The 25,056-nt window shown below is 47.5% G+C and overlaps 1 protein-coding gene across 1 annotated transcript; it reads right to left on the bottom strand.

Annotated features, from left to right (window-relative positions):
• Window positions 1–2,303: 2,303 nt before the first annotated feature.
• Rbp2 (retinol binding protein 2) lies at window positions 2,304–24,854 on the bottom strand. Its single transcript, XM_051140378.1, has 4 exons — window positions 24,736–24,854; window positions 19,679–19,802; window positions 12,338–12,516; window positions 2,304–2,567 (listed from the first exon to the last, which is right to left on the bottom strand). Exons 2-4 carry the CDS (start codon window positions 19,749–19,751, stop codon window positions 2,445–2,447), a joined length of 375 nt encoding a protein of 124 aa, XP_050996335.1. The 5' UTR covers window positions 19,752–19,802; window positions 24,736–24,854; the 3' UTR covers window positions 2,304–2,444.
• Between the last annotated feature and the right edge of the window lie 202 nt (window positions 24,855–25,056).

Below are 25,056 nucleotides of genomic sequence, written 5' to 3'. Positions count from 1 at the left end.
ACCTATCACCATGGTGCCCCTACTCCTCCTTTTACTCCTGAAAGTAACTTAGCGTAATCACCACATCTGGAAGGGACTGAGTCCTAACCAGGGGCCAGGCTCCACCCTAAGCACTTAGTGTGCGCTGACTTCTTACTTGTCGTGGTGACCTAGTGTCTTCCCCTCTTGAAGAAGAGAGAAAACAGGGGCCAAAGGGAAAATGATGTGTCCGTGGTCACTTAGCCAAGCAGTGGAGTGGCAGAACTCCAACTCAAGACTTTCTGGCGCGTAGCCCGTAGCATCCTGGGTAGGTGGTGGGTGAGGTGGTGTAAACAGGGCACCCCCCCACACACACACACACATAGACAGTACAGGGCTGAAGTGCTGAGAACCAAGAGCAGCGGACATTGCAGGCTGCTGAGGCACGGGGTGGGGTGGGGGCTGGGAGGGGAGTGGGTGGGCAGCTCTATTTGGTCTGTGATACAGACTGCTGGAGAAGGGATATGTATCTCTCTGAAGGAGTGTCCCCCAGAGGAGACATTCATGAATCAGCAGTGTTGTCTAGAAGATATTTCTAATGCCACCGACAAACCAACCAGGAAAAAAAAAAAAAAAAGAAACAAATTAAATGAAAGCAAGAGCAACACGAGTCTGGCAGGCAGCATCTCCTCTGCCTGTAGGTGAAAAGGGCAACTGGGAATAAAAGATGGAAAAAGTTTCGAAAGCTGCAAGCACATTTTGTTTCTTCATTTAATAACAGATTCCAAGGTCGGGGGGCAGGGGTGGGGGTGGGGGTTGGGCTCCTTTTACACACTCCAAACCCAGGCAGGTGACTTAAGTGGGCTCTGTCGGGAACAGGAGGGTCTCCATATTGCTTTCCAGAACAGGCAGAGAACGCTGCACGCGCGCCTGGCTTCCGGCAGAACGCTGCACGCGCGCCTGGCTCCCTCTGCGCCGGCCATCACTTCTTTTTGAAAACTTGTTTGCACACCTGGTCACCGCAGGTCAGCTCCTGTGAGTCAGAAAGTGGGTGAGTGGCTCAGGCTTCCTTTTGCTCAGCACCAGGCCCTCTTACTGTCTGGTAAGTGGGTGGGGCTAGAATTAAGAGGACACTTAATTGTTCTGGGCAAACTGTCCCTCGCAGAGCAGACCCAATCGGCTGCCATGCCCTGCAGGTAGCAGTAATTTGATTTTGACACTCCAATTGAGCTTGAACAATTCTAAAAATGTAAAATGCGAAGAAATGACCCTCTTGGGCAGGGTTTCTCCTACTCTCATGCTTAAATAACACTGCCTAATTTATTAAAAGGTGGTGAAGCCAAGAGGAACGGAAGGGTCACACGGAGAAGTGTCAGACAGGTGGGGAGCAATGGCCCAACAATAGGGTAGGACCTTCAGAAGGGCTCCCCCTGGCCTGCCTGCGCAGCTGACAGGGTTCCACTTTTTGCTGAGGTGGAGGGAACCTCAGGCCTTCTCTGCACTTCACTGGACCCTGAAGGAGGAGGGTGGGTGAGCATGAGGGAGACCACTGTGCTCACTGCAGCTGGTGATGAAGCTGCTGTCTTAGCTACAGGTCTTCCTGGGGATGGCCCTACGATTTAAAAAAAAAAAAAATCCACCATCTAAGCCACAGGAGCAGGGAAAGCTGCCAGCGGAGAACACTGGGAATGCCTCTCATGTGTCATCAGCAGACATGCCCCTGAAGTAAAGACCTCAGGTGAGGGTAGCTTGGATCTCAAGGGCATCTTGACCTTAGAGCTGGGTACCTGCCTGACTCCATACATGGATGGATGGATGGATGGATGGATGGATGGATGGATGCATGGATGCATGGATGAATGAATGAATGAATGAATGGGGATGCACTTGTGAATGAGCCATTCATTTAGCAAATGAGCAACTGGATGCTTGAAAGAGCAACCCTTTTCTCACTAGTCTAATGCGGGGGCCCATAAATTGCTGCGAAGATTGAAGAATGAAAAATAAAGCTGTCTAGACGATGACAGTTTATTGAAGGATGTCAGCCATTGTCCCTACTGCTCTGTTCTAGTAACAAATCAACCTCACAGGAGTTGGGATCAGGTCCACCATACTATAGGGTGAGGGGCCAATGCCACCCTCACTGTCCTCATGCTGTCGTGTGCCACCCTCCCCCACCCCCTGTAAGTGACAGGATGCCTGGTCTTGTCCTCTAGGCTGCTTAATTCTGGGGCTCACCTTTTCCCCAGCTGCTCCTTAGCAGGTCCTCTGCATTTCTCCTCGGACCTTGGTTTCCTAGCTCAGCATTTTCAACTTTCTTTTTAATTGCAGCCGTTCACAGAAACAGCCGTATAGATTTCTTTCCAGAGTCCCCTGAGCCAGATGGGAATGGCTCTCTGACTGTATGACCAAACGCATTTGGCTGGAGCTCAGAGCCATTCTTTCTTGTCAAAGCTCCTGGCCAGGTGATCACTGCGGAGAGCGCCTTACAAACCCCCAGGGCTTACCAGGTGCAGCTTGTCTCCCTCCACCCACTGTTTCCAGCCGCGGTTCTCCTTCTCCCCTTTCTGCACACACACGAGGGTGTTACCTTCCCAGGTGACCAGCGTCTGCAATGACAGATCGTAGGGCAAATCACACGGCTGGCCTTGGGGGAGACTGAAGGAGCATAAACCTGCAGCTGCAGCTCCTGCAAGCTCTGCCAGGGTCCCACACGCCTAAGAGACCCCTGGGACTCTCCAGTCTCCTTCCCACATGTACCCTCCACCCCAGCCAACACGTTGTCTCCAGTCTGGCTGTATTCTCTTTTAAGCAATTTTACTCAACCATTTTGTTATATGGTAAAAACAGCATTTCAAGCTAGCGAAGGGAGGATGACGAATTCAACTATTAACAACGTGGAATTTCTGGAAGGGAAAATACCTCAAAGTCAACAGACAAATAACCAACAGGGAAAAAGAGCTGTAACATTATCAGTAAAGACTTGATGTCCTTATATATAAAGGGCCTCCGTGAATCAATAAAAAGATCATTAACCGAACAGTCCATGCCAACCAAGCGTACGAAGCAAGGGCTTACAGGAGAAACTCTTGTAGTAGATAGCTTTTAAACGTAGGAAGAGAAATTCTACTTCACAAATAACAGGAGAAATGCTGATAAGACGGCTTCTCAGATCCAATTAATTGTATGGTCAAAGAGCAAAGATTCAGTAACCGAAGGGAGGGCTGCGCACCCTCTCTCAGGGGTGGTAGAAAGGGAAGTCTTTTGCAAGGACTGTTTTATATTAGTTTTCAAAATATGGAACTGCACGTAGTTTTGCTATGCTTTTATGTACTTCTTTACTTGTTTTAAATAATTTTAACTTATTATTTGAAATTTTGCTATTTTGTACGCTTTTAGGTTTTTTTTTTGTTGTTGTTGGGTTTTTTGTTTGTTTGTTTGTTTTTTTGTTTGTTTTTTAAAGACAGGGGCTCACATAGCCCTGGCTTGCTGTGAACTCACTGTGTGCTGAAGATGACCTTGACTCCTGACTTTCCTGCCTCCACCTCCCAAGTGCTGGCATTGTCATCTCTGATGGTATTGCATGCATTCTTTGACCTGAAATTTCTACCCTGGGAATTTTCCCTCAGGGGTTACCCTTTGAGCGTCCTTGTCCACTGTAGGTGGAAATAAATACAAGGGGGCTCCCTACTTAACTAGGGAGCTGCTCACGTGGTTCTGGCTTCTGTCCCCTAGATACCTGGCAGATATCTCTGGGTAGCAATGCTAGCTAGTGGTATGGTAGCATAGGTGGCGGCAGAGCTCATGGAGGGCATCCTCCGTGCCAGCGAGCTGAGCTGGCCAGCGGTTGGAGAGGCCACAGGCGTGCCAGTACTCAGGAGGCGTGTCTACAAGTTATATGTTCCCTAGACCCTCCCTGTCCCCCTCTTAATAGCTCCCTCGGTGCCCAGATCAGGCCCGTTCACTGAACCCGCTGAGATGTTTATGTCATCCGTACTGTATCAGTGCCTTACTTCCTGGGGGGGGGGGGGAGCTTGACACAGCTGGGGTTTTTGTCCATGTATGCACAAACCACCTGGTACCCCTCTGAACAAAATCAGGCCCGGGTCCTGATGCTTGCTTGCTTTTACATTTCGTACACTGACTTGTGGGTTTTTTTTTCCCCTCTCTCTCTTTTCATTGTGCATTATATACACCTGTTCTCCACAGATTGTTAAACCTACCTATGTCTAAAATAATATTTGACCTTGACCATGATATATGCTTTATGCACAGTGTTATTCCTCCTCATTTTTCTCCTCGATGCATCACGGGATTGTTCCTTACAGCAAAGGACCGGAAGCTTCATAAATTCTGTCAGTGGGTGGCTGGTTAAATACGGTGTGAGTCTTCCCTGCTGTGCAGCCATAGAAAGAATACAACCTGAGCGGCTGTTTAAGTGCTTAAAAATGCAAGATGCTGAGCAGTGTGCTTAAGACAAAGGAACCAGGTGAGCTGTGCGTATGTACTCTTTTGCTAAGTCCCTGTCCTTTACAAGGAAGTAAAAGAAAACCCTGGGTGGTAATTATCCCTTCTAAGGGAAGGAGCTGGGGAGCTGAGGTGGGAAGAGCGGTTCACTGTGTACTGTCTTAAAACATTGCAACCATCCATGTGGTCACAGTCCCCAAAACAAATTTAAAAATAAAATATTCTGTGCTTCCGCCAAGGCCATATGAAGGATTTAGAGAAAGTCAAGTCACAGGTCTCCTGGCTCCTGTGGGAGGAAGATGCAACTCCAATACTCCCCCATTGCCTTGGACGCCACTGCTTTCCTAGTAGATGGGTAAGGACCCTTGTCTTCTCTTTAGGCAAGGAATGTGTCTTCTCCTCTCCTTCCTCCCAGACAGCCTTCCACTGGAAGCCCCACCGCATGCTCAGGAGAGGAGAGGTTGGGTGGCCGTTGGTGGTTGCAAGGACACCTGGCACAGTGGCTGGCACTGATCAGCAAGTCTTGAGGGAAGCCCACCTACCTCCTGCCTCAGAGGAGGTCGCAGCAGAGAGCACACGTGCCCTGCAAGGGGGGCCTGCCATAGACACTGCCCATTTATTTGTCTGCCTTCTGTAGGAAGCTAGAGATCCCTGACAGGGGGGATCCAAGGCATCGTGTCAACCTACCTCACTGACACAGGCTCGACGGGCAGTAGGGACTTAGCAAAATTTGCAGACTGGAGAAAGGAGGAAAATGTTAGTGCAAGGAGGCCTGTCCTAATATTTCATTTGAATAACTCACATTGGGCAGCGAGATCCAAAGTCATTCTGACCCAAAAGTAAATTGGGTACCAATGAATCATAGTAATGCTTACGAGATTGTGGGCTTCACTCTTACACGAGGCCGTGAGAAGCAGAAAGAAGAGAATGATTAAATGGACCAAGTCCAAACCTCAGATGTCTTATTGACTGAAATTATCTTCCTCTTCCTCCTCTTCTTCCTCCTTCACCACTCCTCCTCCTCCTCCTCCTTCTCTTTCTCCTCCAGGATGGCCTGCAACTAGCTGCTTCCTTGGCTCAGCTTTTCAGAGTGCTGGGGTTACAGTATTTTCTATCATGGCAGCTTTATTTATTTTATTTTATTTTTTAATTTTATCCTGCCAGATTTTGGTTGCTGCCCTCATCCCTGTGTCTGAGAGGTTTTCAAAACTGACTCAAATTGTTTTGAAAGATCCTGCAGCCGAGGAAGCCATAGCTTTTGAGTGAGAAAATGGACAGGGTGAGAGCTCTGAAAAGGGCAGGTTTGGATAGACTGGAGGCAGGGGGTGGAACCCTACTGTGACTTCTTCTCCTCTCACACTTCCAAAGTCAGCATCTCTCAAAAAGGCTCTTTATGTCAAATTAGATACAGCCCAGTGTTCAGTGTGAGAGTAGTAACCGTACCATGGACCTGTAAAAGACTATCCTATTTCTTAACAAATATTTTTTTGAGATTATCATTATGCCATTTCCCACCCTTCTCTTTCCTCCTTCCAAAACTTCTCATGAAACCCCCTTCAAATTCATGGCATCCTATTCTTTAGTTGTTGTTGTTGGTGGTGGTGGTGGAGGTGTGTGAATACAGCCTGCTCAGTCCTTATGATGTTACTTGTGTGTTTTCAGGGCTGACCATTGGGTGACCCTTGGAGAAGACTATTCCTCCTGCTTTCAGTATTCCTTAGTTGCCTGGTCTAGTCTTCATGGTACCAGAAGGTGCAATGCAAGCTTCCAAAGGAGAGGAGCAACGGCCAGTCTTACCCAGTTATGACATCTATGAACCACAACCACCACCACCATGGGATGATAATCCTAAGCGTACAGTAGTGGCACATACAGCTTGGCAGTAACCAACAGCTCTCAAATTAGACTTAAGGCCCATTAAACAAGAGGATAAAACAAGCCAACTACACAAGGCTAGTGAATTCATGAATCTTGGAAGAGAACCAGTATCTTAATTCTTTAGAAGTAAAGCCATTTGGAGGTTGTGTCAGATTGTTCAGTACAAATGTGTGTGTGTGTGTGTGTGTGTGTGTGTGTGTGTGTACGAAAGAGAGAGAGAGAGAGAGAGAGAGAGAGAGAGAGAGAGAGAGAGAGAGAGAGAGAGAACACCTGGGAACATGGGAAAAAACCCAAAGGGGCAAATATTAATAACATGCAACTTTAAAAAATATTATAATGTATGTGCTTACATGAATTAACATGCACCAAATATATGCAGGTGCCTATAGAGGCAGAGGACATCAGATTCCTTGGAAGCAGAGTTACAGATGGTTGCAAGCTACCTGATATAGGTGCTGGGAACTGAACCTGAGTTCCTCCAATGAGAGGAGCTAAGGTTCTTAACTGCTAAGCCATCTCTCCTGCACCAACAACAGGTAACTCTTAGCAAAGAGTGCAAAGCTGTTCTTGGTTCTCTTGCAACTTTTCTATGAATCTGAATCACTTCCCCCAAGAAAGAAAAGTAAGAGCTATAAGTTCTAGGCATGGAAGGGATCCACTGACCTGTGGAGGTGCTCCTCCTTGCCACTTTCCTAAGTCAGTTTTTCTCCAACCACTTTTGGGCTGCCCTCCAGAGGAGGAACCACCCACCCCCAAATCACGTGGTATTATTTGCCTTTTCTCTTCCTGCGTTCCCCACCCCTTACCAACACTCTAATTCCAATAACATTCTTAAAAAATAGATATATATTTTGCAAACCATAAAATCCATTCTGTTAAAATCTATATAATTCTATAGAGTTCAGGAGGTGGTACTTTTTTAAAAAATTATATATTCACAAGATTATGTAATTATCATCACTAAAGTGTCCAGACAGTTTCATCGCCTTATATCTACCAACATTCAGCATTGATTTTCTGTCCTCTACCTCTTGCCCTTATGGATTTGCCTGTCATGTGTCTTCGTATAATACATGGTCATGTGTGTGTATCTTCTGATGTTTTCCAGGTGTATTCCCACTATGCTAGGAGTCAGCACGCCGTTCTTTCTGAAGGCTGTAACACTCTATATTTCATTATGTGGGTTTTCAATTACTTCTTGTCTACTGGTATATTACATACTTGTTAGTGTGGTTTTATGGGTGTGCCAGTGTGTGTATGTACGTGTGTATATGTACGTGTGTGTGTGTGTGTGTGTGTGTGTGTGTGTGTGTGTAGGCTAGAGGTAAATGTTGAGTGCCTTTCTCAATTGCTCTCCACCTTCCCTTTTGGGAAAGGGTCTCTCACTAACCCTGGAGCTCACTGACTTGGCTGGACAAGCAAGCCTCAGAGATTCTTTGGCCTCCACCTCCCCAGCTGGGGGATTACAGATGCGTGCGGCTGTGTTTGGCTTCTGATGTGGGTTCTAGGGATGCAAACTCAAGTACTCGAGCTTGTGCAGAGCAAGAAGTTTGCTGGCTGGGTATCTCCCAAGCCCTTCAATTACTTCTCCATATTTTACATATAGATATATGTGTATTTTTTAAGATCGGAAGATTGAACCTAGGATGTTGTGCATGCTGGTAAGTGGTATACAAGCTAGCTATACCTCCACTCCTGCTCCTGTATTTTTTAAAATATATTTTTATTTAATTTTAATTTATGTGCATTGGTGTGTGGGTGTCAGATCTTGGAGCTACAGACAGTTGTGAGCTGCCATGTGGGTGCTGGGAATTGAACCCAGGTCCTTTGGAAGAGCAGTCAGTGCTCTTAACCACTGAGCCAACTCTCCAGCCCCTGCTCCTGTATTTTTGATAAGGGACTTTTTACCTTTTTAGAGTCAAATCAAGGTAAGAAGTAGGGAAACAGACATGATGATCAGAAGAAAAAAGTGCACGCATGCGCACAGGGTGGTGTAGGGTGTCTCTGAGACCCTAGGAGTCAGTTTTAGCTTTGATGTGTTTTTAACACTTCTGCTCTGGGCTGATGCAGAACTGGGCCTCCAAGGCTTCTATTATAATCACACCTTTCTCTAGTGAATGTCAGCTTTTCTTGAAGGTTCTGAGGATGATCAGAGTTGAAAAGGGGAGCCCTAGGGAATGAAAGCATGCCAAATGATGTTTGCTGTGCACAGAACACACGCATCTACAAAACTGTGCACGCACATGTGTACACACAGCTTGTGAGTGGAGAGGGATGGGAGAGGCTGAGACTCCTGTCCTCCTTGGCACCCTCTAAGGTCCCATTCCAATTACAGGCAGTGGACAGTCCTGAGAGCACCTATTCTGAGCTGTAATTCTTATGGGAACCGACCATTGTCCAAGTCTCTAGTCAAATTTGTCTCATCCCACCAGGTGTGTGCGTGTGTGTGTGTATACATGTGTGTGTTCATGTATGTCTGTGTGCCTGTATGTGTGTGTTTATGAGAGAGAGAGAGAGAGAGAGAGAGAGAGAGAGAGAGAGAGAGAGAGCACCCTATCCCTGGCTTTCTGCTGCAGGAAAAGAGGAGACAAAGAGGCATGGGAAAAATCAGTGTTTCTCCCTGCAGTGATGCTAAGTGATCATCTGACATTGAGGAAGGAGATAGGGAAGGGCAGAGGCCAGGGGCCTGGGAAGCTAGGTGCTGACAAGTGGAATTCTTTCAGCATCAGGAAAAGCTAGAAGGATGTGACTTATTTCTGGAAGGGGGAATTCTCTGTCATCTCAGGTGACAAAGAACAAGTCAGAGAGGGGAGGCTTAGCTTTCAAGAACCCACGCCCTCAATGGCAAGGAGGCGGGAAATGAGTCACTGAGAGTGGTTAGCTAGAACAATGGAGAGAGCAGTGCTTTGGAGGCAGGCTTTCCCATCAGTTCTGGTGGCTGCTGAACTGGCTTTTTGGCCATAGTTCAGAAAATGCTTGTGGATCCATTGCTCCACAGCCCCACAGCCCCACTGCCCCATAGCCTCACAACCCCACAGCAAAGGATCCTAATCTGGGGCTTTCTTTTCAGGAAGGCTCTGATGGAAGATCTCCAAAATGCTTTTTACCCCTGTCATTTTTAAAAATAATTTTTTAATTCTTAGCAGGAAGTGTTGGATCTAATTTTCCCTGATAGATGGGACTATGAATGCTAGGACACCTTGTCTGAGAGATGTGCCTTTTTCTCCATAGAATAACAGCGTTTCCTCCTGAGGCAGGTAAGAGGGGACCCATGACTCCTTGGAGCACTGGGAAGGTGTTAAGCACTATTAAAATAGGTTTAAAGCACTATCAGTTAATGGTTAGTTCTTATGGTAAGCACCCCTTCTGATGGTGTGTGTGTGTGTGTGTGTGTGTGTGTGTGTGTAAGTAAAGATGTTGAGGCAGAGGCTAATCTGATTCCCTAATTGGCAGTTGTTAGGACCCTCCCCTGCTGCCCTCATTCCTTCACACAAAAGGTCTGTCAGCCCAACAGCGAGCTTGGACTGCCCTTGTGATGTCTCCAGCCATTTTGAACACTCATGAATGCCTTGGGAAGGCTCCTTGATAATCATCGCTAATTGCTCTCGTTTCTGAAGGCTTGTCTTTAGCCAAGATTGTGGGAAACAGTACCAGACTGTGCCATCCCAGGCCTTGGTCAACTCTAACTGAACCTGCAACTTTTCCACCTCCTCTGGTAGCCTGGCAGAGGTACTGCTGTGACTGATCCAGGCACCCCTTTCTCTGGCTCTCTAAGCAGGCTCATCAGAGAGCTGAATTGTTTTTGTTTTTGTTTTTGAGACACTGTCTCTGTGTTAGCCTGGGCTGTCCTAGACTTGCTTTGTAGACCAGGCTGGCCTCGAATTCACACCAATCCGTTTGCCTCTGCCTCCCGAGTGCTGGGGTTAAAAGCATACGCTACCACACCTGGCCTCAGACAGCTAAATTTCAAGAAAGATAAAAAGCTGGACAGAGCCACAGAAGAGAAACTATCTCCCTGGTCACCAGATTTCCAGAGAGCTATCAAGTCTTTAGAGCCAAGAATCTCAGACTCTTGGGCTAAAAGCTCTAACACTGGTTAGTGTTAAGGGTTAAGAAATCTGCACCTCTAACCTACCTGGGAGCTCTAACACCTGCTGGCTACAGGTCCTCATGCCTGAGTCCAGCACAGGACCAATGGCACTAGAGGGTACCACCTTCTTCTGGTCCCGCCTACCTACTACCACCCCTTGCTACAGCCAAACACCAAAGGACGTAAAAAGCAGCCGGAGACCAGCATTTGAAGAGCTTCTCCTTAGCTCTCCGTGGTCTCTATCTTGGTAGAACTGAAAGAAGACCCCAGCTAGCCAATGTTTAATATTCCCAGCCCAGGAAAGAAACCAGAACTTGTGCCCCTTGCTTTGGGAGAGCTCTGAGGCTTGGGAATTGCTCCTGGAAAGACAAGACAGTGGCTTCTTCTGGGAAGAGGCAGCTGTGGAGAAGGACGGCAGATCCTACACCACTGTGTCTTCCCAAGGGGCTAGAGATTAGACCGTGTTCCGCTCCAGTGTTCTCTGTTCAGAAGCCTGGTAACTGAGTTGGCCCAGAGAGTGCCAGGAATGTCCAGCCTTGTGTAAACTGCTCGGGAATGGACAGCACAGCCAATGCCACTGCGGTAGGTGGCAGACCCGTAGCCCTTCCAGGTTTTCTGTATAATCTCTAGAGCTATGCCGCTAAGGTTGGAGGAGGGGAGGCTTTAAATAGGACTGAGATTAAATCTCTCTTCTTCCTGTTTGGAGGACCGATTTGATGTGGACAACCAAAGACGGGAACACAGAGTGCGAGGGGCAGGCCACTGCACAGTGACACCACACAGCGATGTTAGGGAGCTACTGTTGCTGCTACTTCTCTTACCCTGACACTTCCTTGCTGTTTAACAGCCCCTGCCTTATTTATGAGTGGGTGTTCTTGGTAAAAGCCTACGTTTTCTTAGAGTCAAGGTCTCAGTCTTTGAGGTAACCCTCCACCTTCCGGTGAGAGTTGTTTTCTATGCGCTTTCAGGTTGACCAGTGCAGGTACATAGCCCCTCCCCCTCCCCCCCCCCATCGATGGTGTACATGTTCCAAGAGCCTCCCTGTAATCACAGGTAGACTCAAATCCTATATATTCCATGGGACTAACATGGCTACCAGGTGACTGGGGGGGTGCACCAGTGACACATTCACGTGGGTAGGCTGGGGAAAGAAACGACTAACATCCTGGGCAGAATGGAGCAGGCCAGAGAGACTTCGTGATGCTGTTCACGGCATGCAGTTTAAAACCCAGGGCTCGTTTATTTCTGGAATTTTCCATTTTCTGCATTCGGACTCCAGTTGACCGTGGGCAGTGGAAACTGAGGGAAGTGAGACCTTGGCTAAGGGAGGATTACTGCAATCCCAGTGCTGGAAGTATGGCCGTTGACTCATGCAGGGTTTTCAGCCTGGGAGTTCCGTCTCTGCTGGGACAGAAGCCGGAAGTCCTGAGGCTGGGGAACTGGCTTCACTGGCTCTACTGCGTTTGCCGTTATTGCATTTGCCTCATGACTGTCCAAAGAGAACTGTGGTGAATTGAATCATCTTAAGTAAGATGTTACATGTAAAAACTCCGGCCTTCTCAGGGATTCCTTTAAAAGCCCAAAACCAAACCAAATGAAACAACAACAAAACAGGTACCCTGAGACTTCATCCTTTCTTGGGCAGGGCAGGGCTGGCTGAGCATAGCTGCGGCTTTACACCTAGGTAAACTAGCCATTCCTGGGACACCCCACCTTACTCTCTTTCAGCTGTTTGTTCAGCCACATAGTTTTACTTTCTCACATGATCTAAGGCCTTTCTTCTCTTCCTTCCTCAGCCTTCACTAATAACTCACAGTCAACCTCAGTAAGCCAATTCTGGTCCTGCTTACCTGAGCCTTCCTGGGCTTGTTTCATTGTGAAGCCAGAAAGCCAGGCCCTGCACAAACATGCTCAGTGAAAACCCGCCCACCCAGGAGCGTGTACCTTGACATGCCGGCCATCCAGGCCCTTTGTGTGTTCATCAAACTCCACTCCGACGGTGAAATCCAGGTCATAGTTGCGGAACGTGCTGTTGGTTTTCGTCTTGAAGTTATCACCGTCTTGAGCGATGATCTTCGTCTGAGTCAGACGCACTGCGATCTTGCGGGTGGCGAAATCAATATCTGTTGGCAGAGGGAGTAGTGGAGGTTATGATGTGTGCAGCCACACTCATTCATTTCTTTAACAAGGCAGAGAGTGCTTAGGACCAGAGACGCAGATGGAGGATGTGCCGCGTCCCTTTACGGAAGTGAGAAGCGAGAGTTAGTTGTCTCGCACACGACTTTGTCATGCGTTTGATTTATTCTGCCCCTCCTAGTTTTTTACTCCTTGTGTCACCCATCAGAACCAGCCCTAGGCCTATTCTCATAGGAGATGCTCGGATAATAGAGATTTCTCAATGGAGGTGCACGGTCCAGGACAGCGTTTGTTCAAGCCAGAGTCCTGAGCCGCCACCAGCTGTAGCAGTGGAGCAAGGAAACCTATCAGATGTGTAAAACTCTTCACACTCATTTTGTACACACTTCAGCCTAGAACCACTGGCACATAAGAGGGCGGGCAAGGGATCAATTCAGTCCCAATTTCCTAGCTTTATGACCTTACAGAAGCCTCTTGCCCTTTCAGAACCTCAGTTTTCTCTTGAAAACAAAACAAAACATAAGGCAGGGACGCTCCTTTCGTATGGTTCTTGTGGTGAGGAGTCAGTAAACTTGATGGGAGAGGCTGTACATGGTACCCACGTGTTTGCATGTGCTCACTGCACATAGGCCTCTGCTGTTGTCCCTGTCTGTTTGGGTCATGTGGAAACAAGATCAGTTTAGGCCAGAGCAGAAGTTTCAGGTCATATTTATGTTTCCCTGACACTACTAAATCAACACCTCACTCTGTAGCTGTAGCTATCATGGGGGCCCCCTTTATCTAGTTCGGTGGGGCGTTTCCCAGGCTGGATCAGCTTCCTTCCTCTAGTTTGCTTGGTCAATGGCTTTTCCTCAAGCCCTCCATGATGAAGTCCCTGCTGTGCTGACCAGAGTTCCTGCAGCCGTCGTTAGGAGGCAGGAAAAGGATGCTGTTAACCAAATTGAAACAAAGGGGAGCAGCGCTGCAGGCAAACTACCATGGAAGAATGGGAAACGGTGGAGACATTTAGAACAAATTGGTCTTTAGCGAGCACATCTACGTCTGCTTTGTGGAGTAGAACTCATGACCCAGAGAACGGTAAGTGGTGAGTTCAGCACCATCCAGCTTCACAACGTCCCTATATATGCAGCACATGTCATTCACAGCTAGGGCTCCCCAGGAAAAAAATCACTGCTTGTCCCGGGCTGCCTAGGAAAGTGGATGGCAGCAAAAAGGGCCGGTTGCCGAGAGAACCGGTGTGTCCCGGAAACAGCAAGCGAGTCCATCTTCCTGGACTAGGGCAGGGAGAGGTGTTATCAGGGGCTCTATGCAAATGGAAGCAAGAACTGCTTTGCCTCCAGATTGAAAAATGGCTTGGCCTCTTGGCCACCCTTTAGCATTTGCACAAGCCAGTTAATCATGTCACCTCTGCCCCTCCCAGGGGATGGGAGCCAAATACTCTTCTGGTGGATTTGTTAGATATTGCTAATCAAAAGGGTTTAACTGTAGCTGTAGAACACACATTTACATGCATGCGTGAGCAAGCTCTCTCTCTCTCTCTCTCTCTCTCTCTCTCTCTCTCTCTCTCTCTCTCTCTCTCTCACACACACACACACACACACACACACACTTCCTCTTTGAACTCTGCAGAGGAAACTACTTCCTGTATGCTATTTTAACAAGCACTAGGGTTATCAAGTTTGTTTTATCTGCTTTTCTATATTAAAGGTGCCCCAGAGCCTGATTTATAGCCTGGTGAAGTACGTTTCTATCTCAGAAAGAAAGGTCCAAAGACAAGCTATTTCTGGATAATATACGTGGCTTGTGGCGGCTGCTGCAGAAGAACAAATCAACAACAGGAAAGTGACTTTATTAAGCATACTTTTCATAACTGCATCTTGAACAATGCGAGCCATAAAGCTGAAATATGAGCATGCTCCTCAACATTAAAATGCTTTGTAATGTGCTTGTGGGGAAAGCTAAAGTTGCAAGCTAAAAGGGCAGGTGCTCTTTGTAAATTAAAGAGCGGAGATGCGTAGGAACCCATCACGGGAAATCCGAGAACCGCTCAAAGTGCAGCTGCAATGGGCTTTGAACCTAGACTTCTTAATTCTCAAATCATCGACACTTCCAGGCAATAGGGGGAAGCCAAGTGGAAGAGCAATTTTCTCCTTTTTTCCATACCATTTCCTCCTCCAGAGAACACATTTAGAAGGAAATTAGACTGACCCCTGCCTGTCTCTTCCTCTACTCCTTCCTAGCTATTGTGGGCAGGCTGGTCACCCTGGGCTTGTACTGTGCACTCAGCACCATTAATCTAATGTTCTCCACGGGGTTAGGGGCCAGGGATAGAAGTGTCCATCCAGCACACGAAAGCTGGACCAGAGGTGGGGGAAACACGCATCATTGTCACCTGTGTTTTTCTACCCCTCAACCACTTCTCCATTTGAAAGTCCAACCAGGTATCATGTAGTGCAGTTAAGACTCTGATGAACTAAAGAACTTTGTTGGCATGTCAATACCAGCAGTGACCCAGAGTTTTGTACAATACCTTCATCCTTAGGCCATCAGACACTGGTTGTCAGTTAGGGACACTATGACCCTCTTACTGTGTTTCTGAAGGTGCTCTCTACTTTGGATATCCCATCAAGCGCTGCTCAGAATGAGGTTCCCACTCCCACCACCACCTGGTACCCTCACCCGGCCCAGAACAGCACTGCGGGGAGGGCTAGTATGCTGTTAGAAGAGCCAGAATGGGTTCCTGCCTGGGCTTTCCTTGCCATTTTTTGGTCACGTGGGTCCCTAGGAATTCTCCTACTTCTCTGGCCTTCAGATTCCTCATATTATTGGATGGAAAAATTACTCCTTCTAGCCCCAGGCCTGACTATACTCCAAGTTCTAGATCTTACCTCAACATGTCTGTCTCCATGCTACATGGAGGTGCAGTGAGTATATGAAACCGTTCAACCACCCCTTCCAATTCTGTGAGTGGAGGCATTGGATGGCTGCCCAAGTTGGTGTGATGGCCTCACACACTTCCGCCCCGGAAGGGAGTCCTCAGTCCTTGGTGGATGCAGTTCATGCATGGTACATTACATTAACCATCTTTACATCTTTCAGAATCGCTTTTCTCCTTCCCCTTTAGCTCTGAAATAGACAACTCTTTTTGGTATCCCAGGTCCATAGCTCTGTTCATGGTCATGCCCAGCTCTACCTCTGCTTGGGGCTTTGTCCAACAATTCATCCAGAGGGACTCAGAAAATCTTCACTGCTCCCATATACTTAGACTTCCTTCACTGTGTTCTCCATTTAGGGGCCATTTATGCCATCTATGACAAATTGCATCTTCCTAAATGGCTGCATCTTATCCTATCAGTCTTGCAGTGTGGCTTTGGCATTCTTCTCTTGGAGAGGTGGGGTCTCTGGTGCTTCCTTAAACTGGGGGAGGGGACTGTAACACTTGGACCAACAGAACACATTGGAAGAGGCACCTGGTGGTTTCTGACACTGGGTCACAAATAGTCACCATGCACCTCTACTTCCTACCCACAGGCTGTGAAGATCCCCACACCATATGGGGAGACCATGCAGATGTCCTCATCTACAGCTAAGTGAGGTCTCAGGTACCAGCCAGCATCCCCTAGCTAGAGTAGAAATGGCTTCAAGAAGGCTCCAGATGCAGCCCCACCCACTATCCCCTTGCACTGGATGAGAGCACTTAAGCAAGAACCACCAGGGAAACCCACTCATCTCTAGACCATGGAACATAACGGAAGATGACTGTACTTAGATGAACGCACCTACTTCAAGCAGGCACGGAAGCATTCGGACATGACGATCTTGATAGTAGGTACCAGCCTGACCTTAAGAGCAGAACACTTTGGATCCGGCTACAGATGGTGTACTTCCTGCTTCCACGAGCAGCTGCTGATGCCTCGTGACAGCTTGGTGAGTCTCTACCATGGGCAGAGTTAGTAGACTTTGCTCCTGTCTCCTTCACGTGACCAGAATCTTCTACTTACATCTCTGCCTGGCCCTTCTTTGGACATTAAGACATTTCTCACTTTCTGGTCCAAAGGAGGACCTTAGGGCATGACAGATTCCTTGGGTGATAGGATTTTCAAGCTGCTCCCATCAGAGTCAGAAAGAGTCTAGTGAAGCCTTGAAGTATCCAAGGCAGGAAAGGAGGGACCATCCAATCATCCTGGACACTCACCTTTGAGCTCTTAATGACTTTGATAATTTGAGGCGAACTCATAGGTTGCTGAGGCCAGTACCTGAGTCACGTGTGGAGAGAGCATATCCAGCAAGCCACTGGGCTATTGCCTAAGCCAGCGTGCTGCTCCCAGTAGCAGCTCAACAGTGTCTCCCTCCTTACTGCACAAAGAACCAGATCCCCAGAGAAAGCTGGTCCCTCACTGGTAGACATAGTTAAAGCCCAAGAGAGCCACGGTTCTCAGGCAAAGAACAGTGTCACACCAGCTGGCATTTACACATCTGGGGATTTGCAAAGATCTCTGCAGTGTGCATCTCAAATGCCAGGTGCACAAAAGGGCACAGAAGGCAAGCTTCATTGATTTCCCAGTCTTGGGAAAACAACCATGCCTTTCGGCTGGGTGTGGCAGAAATCAAACCGATCTGTGGAGCTGCTTTTGGCAGGTTAGGCTGAGGGGGGAGCCACTCCCCATCTGCTTTTTGGCTGAGTCTCTTGACATCCATCACTGCCAGCCCTGCCCTGCCCTAAAGGAAGTCAGTTGCCCTGTCTCATTGGTGGGAAAGTGACTCTGGCTGAGGTATTTTTGCACAAGTTGGTGTGGCATCGAGGCTGGGAAAATCCTTAGGAGCCTGAGACACAGGGCTATCTGCAGCTGGGCAAAGCAGGCACAAGGACAGCCACGTTCTGTGTTTTGCTAGACCTGCCACCTGTAGTGAGCTCAGTCCACGAAGTGCCAGCCACCCTTCTACAAAGTGAAGACCTGCTTCAAAGAGTTGAATAAATCTGCTCACTAGACTGAGATCACTCCGAGGTGATGTTAGATTGCATGGTTCTACTGAATCCCAAAGAGACAGCAAGCAACTAACATTAAGGATTAGAAAAGTCAACCCAGAAATATGTAAACACGACAGTTACACGCTCATGCCCATTGAAGTGTGCGCTTGTGTAAAACGGTGCAGAGAAAAGCCGGGCGTGGTGGCGCACACCTCTAATCCCAGCACTCGGGAGGCAGAGGCTGGTGGATCTCTGTGAGTTCGAGGCCAGCCTGGTCTACAAAAGCGAGTTCAGAACAGCCAAGGCTATGCAAAAACAAAAACAAAAACAAACAAACAAACAAACAAAAAACCTGGCTCCAAAACCAAACCAAACCAAACAACCTTCAGACTGAGGAGTTAGACTTTAGAAATCTACCTACGGGGTCATATGCTAAACAGGAACAGGATGTTAACCCTAAAGTCAAATAGGAATTATTTTTGTAAAGGGTTTTTGAACACGAGCATGTGTGGTATGCATGGTCTGTGCAGGGATTCGGGGGCATACCTGTGCCATGGGATGTGTGTGCAGAGCAGAAGACAATTCTTTCCATTGTGTGATCCAGGGATTAAACTCAGGTCTTCAGGCTTGTGTGCCAAGTATTATTACTCCCTGGACCATCTTGCTAGGCCTTGGAATTCATTTACGCAAACACAGCAAAAGGCACTTTGCTTTTTGATAATAATCTATGTGCCTGGCTTGCCTCGTGGCTTATGAAAGCACAGTGCTTCCGAACAGCCCATGTGATAAAACTTTCAGTTGTCTAGAATTACAGCTCACCCAGCACCATAGGGAAACCACAAAATGGCGTTATTATCCTGATTTGGCAAATGGGGAAACAGGTCCAGAAAAGTCAAAAACCTGATTCCACATCACAGAGGAAGTCTTGGGTGTAACTTGGGCTGTACTCACTCTGGCCTTGCCTACCTCATCTGGATGATAATGTCCACAATTATGGTTCTGAACTATGCTCTAATCAACTGCATATGTCGGCTCAGAACCCCATTTCCATTGGCCACTTATGTAGCTAAACAGGAGTGTGACAAGAATATTTCCTTTTTGCCTTGGCCATTTTACACTCTGTTCCAAATAAATTAGGTGTCTTAACCATGGTGGGTGGAGCCCCAACAAGAAGATTTTTGGCTGACTTCTTTAATGGCAAAGGAAACCTCCACAATTCCCATTCTTAAAGATACTTTGGGCCTCTGAGGCCACACACACCCCTTTCTCTCATGCTTATATGGCTCCCTCACATGCAGGGATGCAACTCCATATATGGAGAATTTCAAGGAAGAAAAAGTGACCAGGATGCTCTGGTATGGACAAAGCTCAGTAGCTAAGCTCCTTGCCTGGTGCCCAGTTGCTACCACCAGTTAGAGGTTCCCTGTGGTGACTCACTCCATCTTCCTCCAAGTACAGCCCAGAGGTGGCCAGGACCACATGTTTCTGCCAACACCAGGAGAGATCTACAGACCCTGTCACTAACTTGGGACACAGATTAGTAGCCCTTGGCCTAGAGCCCAGTGCAGAACTCAGATAAGCAGTGAGTGGTTTGAAACCACACAACACAAGCCCCTCTCAGCCTCTGGGAGCCTGAATGTCTCTAGGTAGAGATATCTACTGGTTGGACCTTCAGTTTTTTGTTTTTTGTTTTTTTCCTGTGACAAGTCTGAGAAAAGCTCAAACAGAAGTCTTTGGTGATGATGTCTGATTTAGTTGGTTATCTATGACATGGTGGTGGCAAGACAGGAGAGTGATTGTGGTATCCTCTCAGGGCAGACTATACTGATCATGGGTGTGTGTGTGTGTGTGTGTGTGTGTGTGTGTGTGTGCGTGTGTGTGTATGTGTGTGTATGTGTGTGTGTTAGCATGTGTACATATGTGTATGTATCCTCCCATTCAGTGTGTGTTTTCTGTCAGCCAGGCACTGTGCTAAGGACACTCTGACCTTATCACATTTATGCTTTCCAGGTAGGAAAACAGCCTCAGGGAGCTCATATGACTTAGCTGACTTTGCACTGCTAGAATGGAGGAGAGAGGATTTGCACACTGCTCTGGTGAGTCCCACACTAGCACCTCCTAGAGGACCAGTCTGTTGCCCTCCTAACACCCTTTTCCTCCCCATCCCCTTCATCTCTTACCTAGGGCCTTCATGTAGCCTTCGAAGTTCTCATTACTCTCCATTTCCCAGGTTCCATTCTGGTCCTTCGTCATGATGGTGGCCTCTGGCTTGGTGTGGGCGTTTGGTGACCGTGAAGGAACAAGCTGCAGGGAGACTGTATCAGACTGAACTGCTTTTATAGCTTAGCGGGTCGGGTGTATGAAGATAATAAGAGTCGAAGGACATAAGCCCAACTCAGAGGAACCTGTCCTTGCCTTTGCAAAGTTCAGCAGGTCTGTGGGCAATCCAGGCACAAAGTCCTGCTGTGGCCAGGTATGCATGTTTGAATGACCTCTATGACACACTCCATTGGAGCTTATTTTTGGCTGTCTGGCCTCCTACAGAGACCCTGGCCCCACACAGAACATTCCATACACTTCCTGAGGAAAGCAAACACTCAGCGCCTGCCTCACTCGTTCTACAGGACACCAGTGACAGGCCCTGCCCACCACATAACCCACACTTCTGACCAGGGTGGTGAAGCTGAAGACAGTGGATTGCACATCTGGGGAACTGTAATCTGGGCCAGGAGGCACTTGGAACTTTAATTTTTGTCTTAGTATATAGAAGCTCTGTGGGTTATCTTTAACAGTGCTCCTTCTACAGGTCAGCAAGGCTCAAAGAGGTTAAATGACAAGCCCATTGGTGGCCTGTAAAAGGCACAGCCAGGAGAATGAACTGTGGCAGCAGAATGGAAGAGAAAGGGCCACTGGTAATCCATCATTTGCCCTCCACTCAGATTCAAGCACTTTAAAACAGTCTCCCCCAAACCCCACAGGTCTTGCATGCAAGAATATAAGGAAAGCTGGCTTAGTCGGGGAAAGGCCTGAAGATAAAGAGGACTATTAACTGTGATGAGCTGGGAGCCTGGGTGTTAATGGGCATGGGGAAAGGAGGCATTGGTGCTGATGCAAGGCAAGAAAGGAAAACCCAGGGGAAGCACAGTCTCTTGACGAGTCATCGCTACAGTGAAGATGTGTACGAGTCAAAGTATGCCAAGACAGGACGAAAGTCTGTGCCTTTAGCTTAGACTCTGCATAGGTTGACAGAAGTCCTCAGCTTTGGCCTGAGTTGAGACTTTGAATTTGTACTGCTGGGTTGACGGAAGGGATTCAGTAAGTGTAAAACTACTTGGAAGGACACATTTCAAGGCAGGCTAGACAGAGTTCTCGATGGTAAAGACATGTCAAAATAGGTTCAAACCCAGAAAACATGGTGAGGTTAATTACCCGGAGCTTACATCCCCAGGAGGAGGCAAATCTCCAGGAGGCTCAGATGCCAATTAGAAAACACAATTAAAATCAACATGGAAATTTAAAAAATCAACCCAAAACTTAAAACGGAATAAAATGATATTTTAAAAAACAAAATTGCTGGCAGGTGTAATGACACATGCCTTTAATCCCATCACCCAGGAAGAAGAGACAGGTTAGTATGTATGAGTTTTAGGCCAACCTGGTCTACACACCAAATTCCAGGTTAGCCAGAGCTATGCAGTGAGATTCTGCCTCAAACAATATTGTTAATAACTTAGAAATTTAAAAATATGGTTGCTAGGGACTGCATATGCATACCTTTAGGCACACACATTAGTATAAAATAAAAAAAAATTAAACATAGTTGCTAAAATTAAAAAAGGCAATAGATGGTCTAAACAGTCTATTAAAGACAGCTGAAGAGAGTACCCGTAAAATGGAAGAACTGAGAACTTTTCTCGGAGGGTGCGTACGCTGCTTAATTTTTGTCACCTTGATACAACCCTAGATAAGAACCTCAATTATGAAAGTGGTTCCAGCAGATTATTCTGTGGGCAAATCTGTGGGGGCATTTTCTCTGTTTTAATTATTGATGTGGGAGGGCCCAGTCCCCTATGGGTGGGGCCACCCATGACCAGGTGGTCCTGAGTGGTAAAAGAAAGCAGGCTGAGCAAGCCACGGAGACTAAGCCAGTAAGCAGTGTTTCTCTGTGTTCTCTGCTTCAGTTCCTGCCTTGAGTTTTACCCTAACTTCCCTCAGTGATGGCCTAGAATGCTTTTGGTCAGGCTGTCTGATGACAGCAATGGAAAGCAAGACAGTACTAACACAGAAGATACTGTGGTGAAAACACAGGGGGAGAACAATAAAATTCAAAAATCCTAGATGCAGATCATTTATAAAGGAACAGTTAGAGCAGTCAAATTGGTTTCAGGCTTTTAACAGCCCTGACAGAATCTAACAATGAAATGCTACCTTCCCCTCAAGGAAAATACTTCTAAAGAATTCTAAACCCAGGTTGCCCGTCACTCAAGTATGAATGCGCGACACACACACGCACACGCACACCAGTCAGCCCATAGGCCTTAGTGTACAGCCCAAACTGAATCATGAAGTCAGGCTATTCATGTTGGGTGATGATGCCAGCAACAGCATCCTGGGTTAAGTTTCCAACTTTCAGCCTGCAAACCTTAGTATCAACATGCTTAAGCAGAAGAGAAAGCAGCCTTTGAAGTCATGCCCACCACGAATGGACAATTGCTTAACTTTATCCCAGCTTAGGAAAAATCACCAAACGCTTCTCATGTTCTTTGTTGAAGTGAATTACCCAGTTACCTCTAGTCAGCCCAAGACGGCCAGCTTAAGCTGAGGTTTCCGTTAAGGAGCCCTGCCTACCTTGTTTGTAGTATGTGGCTTGGCCTTATCTCCTCCACTTTGATGACGTAAGATCTCCTTGTCTTGTATCAACCTCAGCTATGTCTGTCCAATCAGCTGTTCAGAATATCACCTTTATAATTTTGGCAACTAAGGTGCCGTATGATAATACACTATTACCCAACACAGCCTATAAAATGCTGACTCTCTATTAGCGTCTATAGAGAACTGATGGGTGAGTGGGATGGCACAAGAGGCTTGGCATCTTTGTCTTCCTGTTGCAGCTTTTCCCTTTCTTAGCTCTGCCTTGGATCTAGAGCTCACTCAGCTCTTTCCCATTGGGACAAGTATGTGAGATGGGAACTGACTAGTGGAGTGACTGTGCTGAGGGGGCTGCCGTGGGTCGACCAGATGTCTAAGTATCGTCTTGAAAATTGACTACGCCCCTCTGGAGCCATGGTTCTTGAACTCTGGCCAGCCTCCAAGTCATCTGGAAGGCACGCCAGAGCGCAGGTTGCTGAGATCCTTCCTCAGTGAGTCCAGGCTTTTGGAGACCCAAGAATGGACATTTCTATAAAGTCCCCAGGTGCCACTGCCACTGCCCCAGGACCACATGTGAAAAGTATTGTATAACAGAAATAGAAGAAAACATCACTTCTTGACCTTGACCCCTAGACACTTACCTACCCTGAGTTTCACATTTATTCTCTAGTCTTGTGTGTTTGTTTGTGTGTGTGTGTGTGTGTGTGTGTGTGTGTGTGTGTGTGTGAGAGAGAGAGAGAGAGAGAGAGAGAGAGAGAGAGAGAGAGAGACAGAGACAGAGACAAAGACAGAGAGAGACACACACAGAGAGACAGAGAGAAATAGAGACAGAGACAGAGAAACAGAGTCAGAGACAAAGAGACAGACAGACAGAGTGAGTACATGTTCATGGGTGTAGGCTTCGCCTTTTCCAAACCTACTTTTTTTGGGGTTCTTTAATGTGTATATCTCCCTTCCAACCCACCTACCCTAGATGGGAGAGAAAAAAGGTTAATGGGAACAGGAGAATTAGACTTTGTTGAATTCAGTTCCTGAGAGCGATTCTTTTGGCATAGTGGCCAGGATTTCAGCTGACCAGCAATTCCACCAAAGTTGCTGTTGGAACCTGAAACAGCAGCTGAAGCCTGGAGCCTCTAAGCCTTCGCTGGAGCGGCTCTCTCTAGGAGCATCTCGAAGTGGAGCAATGAACAGCCAAACAATACCAAGACCCAAAAAGCTCCAGCCTCCTGTTTTGGGCTCGTATACATAGTTCCTCTCAGCGTCTGTACTAGGATGTATTTCAGCTGGCAAAAATCAGCCTCCCCCCCCACCCCCCACGAAGTGGTTTGACCTCCAAGTGGATAAACATCACCTGCTCTCTCACAAGTCTGTTACCCATCCCACACTTGGGATCAAAACAAAAACATGTTTTCATCCACTACACATGAATGCTTGCATGTGTGTGTGAACATGTGTGTACAAGCCAGAGTAGCTTCTCAGGCCATCCCTCTTCTTGCTTTTATTTTTTTAAATTAGAATTTAGTTTTATGTGTATGAGTATTTTGTCTGAATGTATGTCTGTACAGCCCTTGTCCGCCTGATGCCCTTGGGGCAGAGAGGGTGTCAGACCCTCTGGAACTGGAGTTACAGGTGGCTATGAGCCACCATGTAGATGCTTGGAACTGAAGCTGGGTCTTGTGCAAGACCAGCCAGTACTCTTAACTGCAAAGCCACCTTTCCAGCCCCACTCACTTTGGTTTTTGAGACAGGGTCTCTCACTGGCCTGGGGCTTGCTGATTAGGGCCAGGTGGCCCTCAGGACCTCTGCCTCCCCAGTGCAGAGATGACAAATGTGTTACAGTGCCTGGGTTTTTAATGTGGGTTCTCAGGGCAGGGGGGGGGGGCGGGATCCAACTCAGGCCCTCATGCTTGTGCCAGGCAATCTCCCAAGTCCTGTCATTTTAAGAATTTAAATAGAGAACAAGATCCCAAGGCTCTTAGAAGGATTCCTGGCATCTAATAAGTATCTGTCCGAGGTAACAGCAGTAAGGTGGTCTGCAGCCCAAGCTGTTGGCAAGGGCCTGATTTGTCATCACCCTTCCCAACCCCACAACTTCTGGATGTTTCTGTCTATGATCTGTGTATAGGGGGTCAAAGGTAAAGTAAGAGGGAAAGTAAGGGACAGAGAGTGAGAAAAGCAGTGGCCACGTAAGCCACTAACAAGTTCAGGGAAAATCATGGCCCTTAGAGCTGGTTTCCAAAATTCTATCCTAGTCCACTCTCCCTCCAACCCTGACCAGACCTGTGTGCACCCCATTTTGTATCTACTTACCTTATGGGATCCTTCAGGTGACTCTTAAGCCTGGAAAAGATTCCCAGTGATCACTCACCTGCAAGGAACTTTCTGGAGAACAAGAAAGAGAGTCAAATGTGGCTTTGGCTGGAAGGGTGAACCTGAGATCAGTCAGCTGAGAGTGAGCTTGACAGAGGGCCCAGGCCTGTGTGAAGCCTTCAGCAGCACCTGACAGCTGGTCTAGGGAGGCTGTCTTAACCAGGGCAGCCTTGTCCAGACCTGCCCAGGCCCTCCCAAGTCCATCTTGTTTTCCTCTTCCTCCTTCCTCATTGTTGTTTTTCTGCATTGAGACACAAACCCAGGATCTCACCTGGGCACCCTAGCAAGCACTGCACCTTTGAGCTCTTCCCAGCCCCCC

This window comes from Acomys russatus, chromosome 32 (assembly GCF_903995435.1).
Source record: "Acomys russatus chromosome 32, mAcoRus1.1, whole genome shotgun sequence".
Classification (NCBI taxonomy): domain Eukaryota; kingdom Metazoa; phylum Chordata; class Mammalia; order Rodentia; family Muridae; genus Acomys; species Acomys russatus.
This window is presented reverse-complemented; position numbering and strand designations above follow the sequence as displayed.

Excerpts from the sequence above, each read along its gene's own strand:
- Rbp2 (XM_051140378.1), bottom strand. The coding sequence starts at position 19,751 with ATGACGAAGGACCAGAATGGAACCTGGGAAATGGAGAGTAATGAGAAC. Across the intron at positions 12,517-19,678 it reads AGGCTACATGAAGGCCCTAG|ATATTGATTTCGCCACCCGC; the intron begins GTAAGAGATGAA and ends CTCTGCCAACAG. Across the intron at positions 2,568-12,337 it reads TGGATGGCCGGCATGTCAAG|ACGCTGGTCACCTGGGAAGG; the intron begins GTACACGCTCCT and ends CTGTCATTGCAG.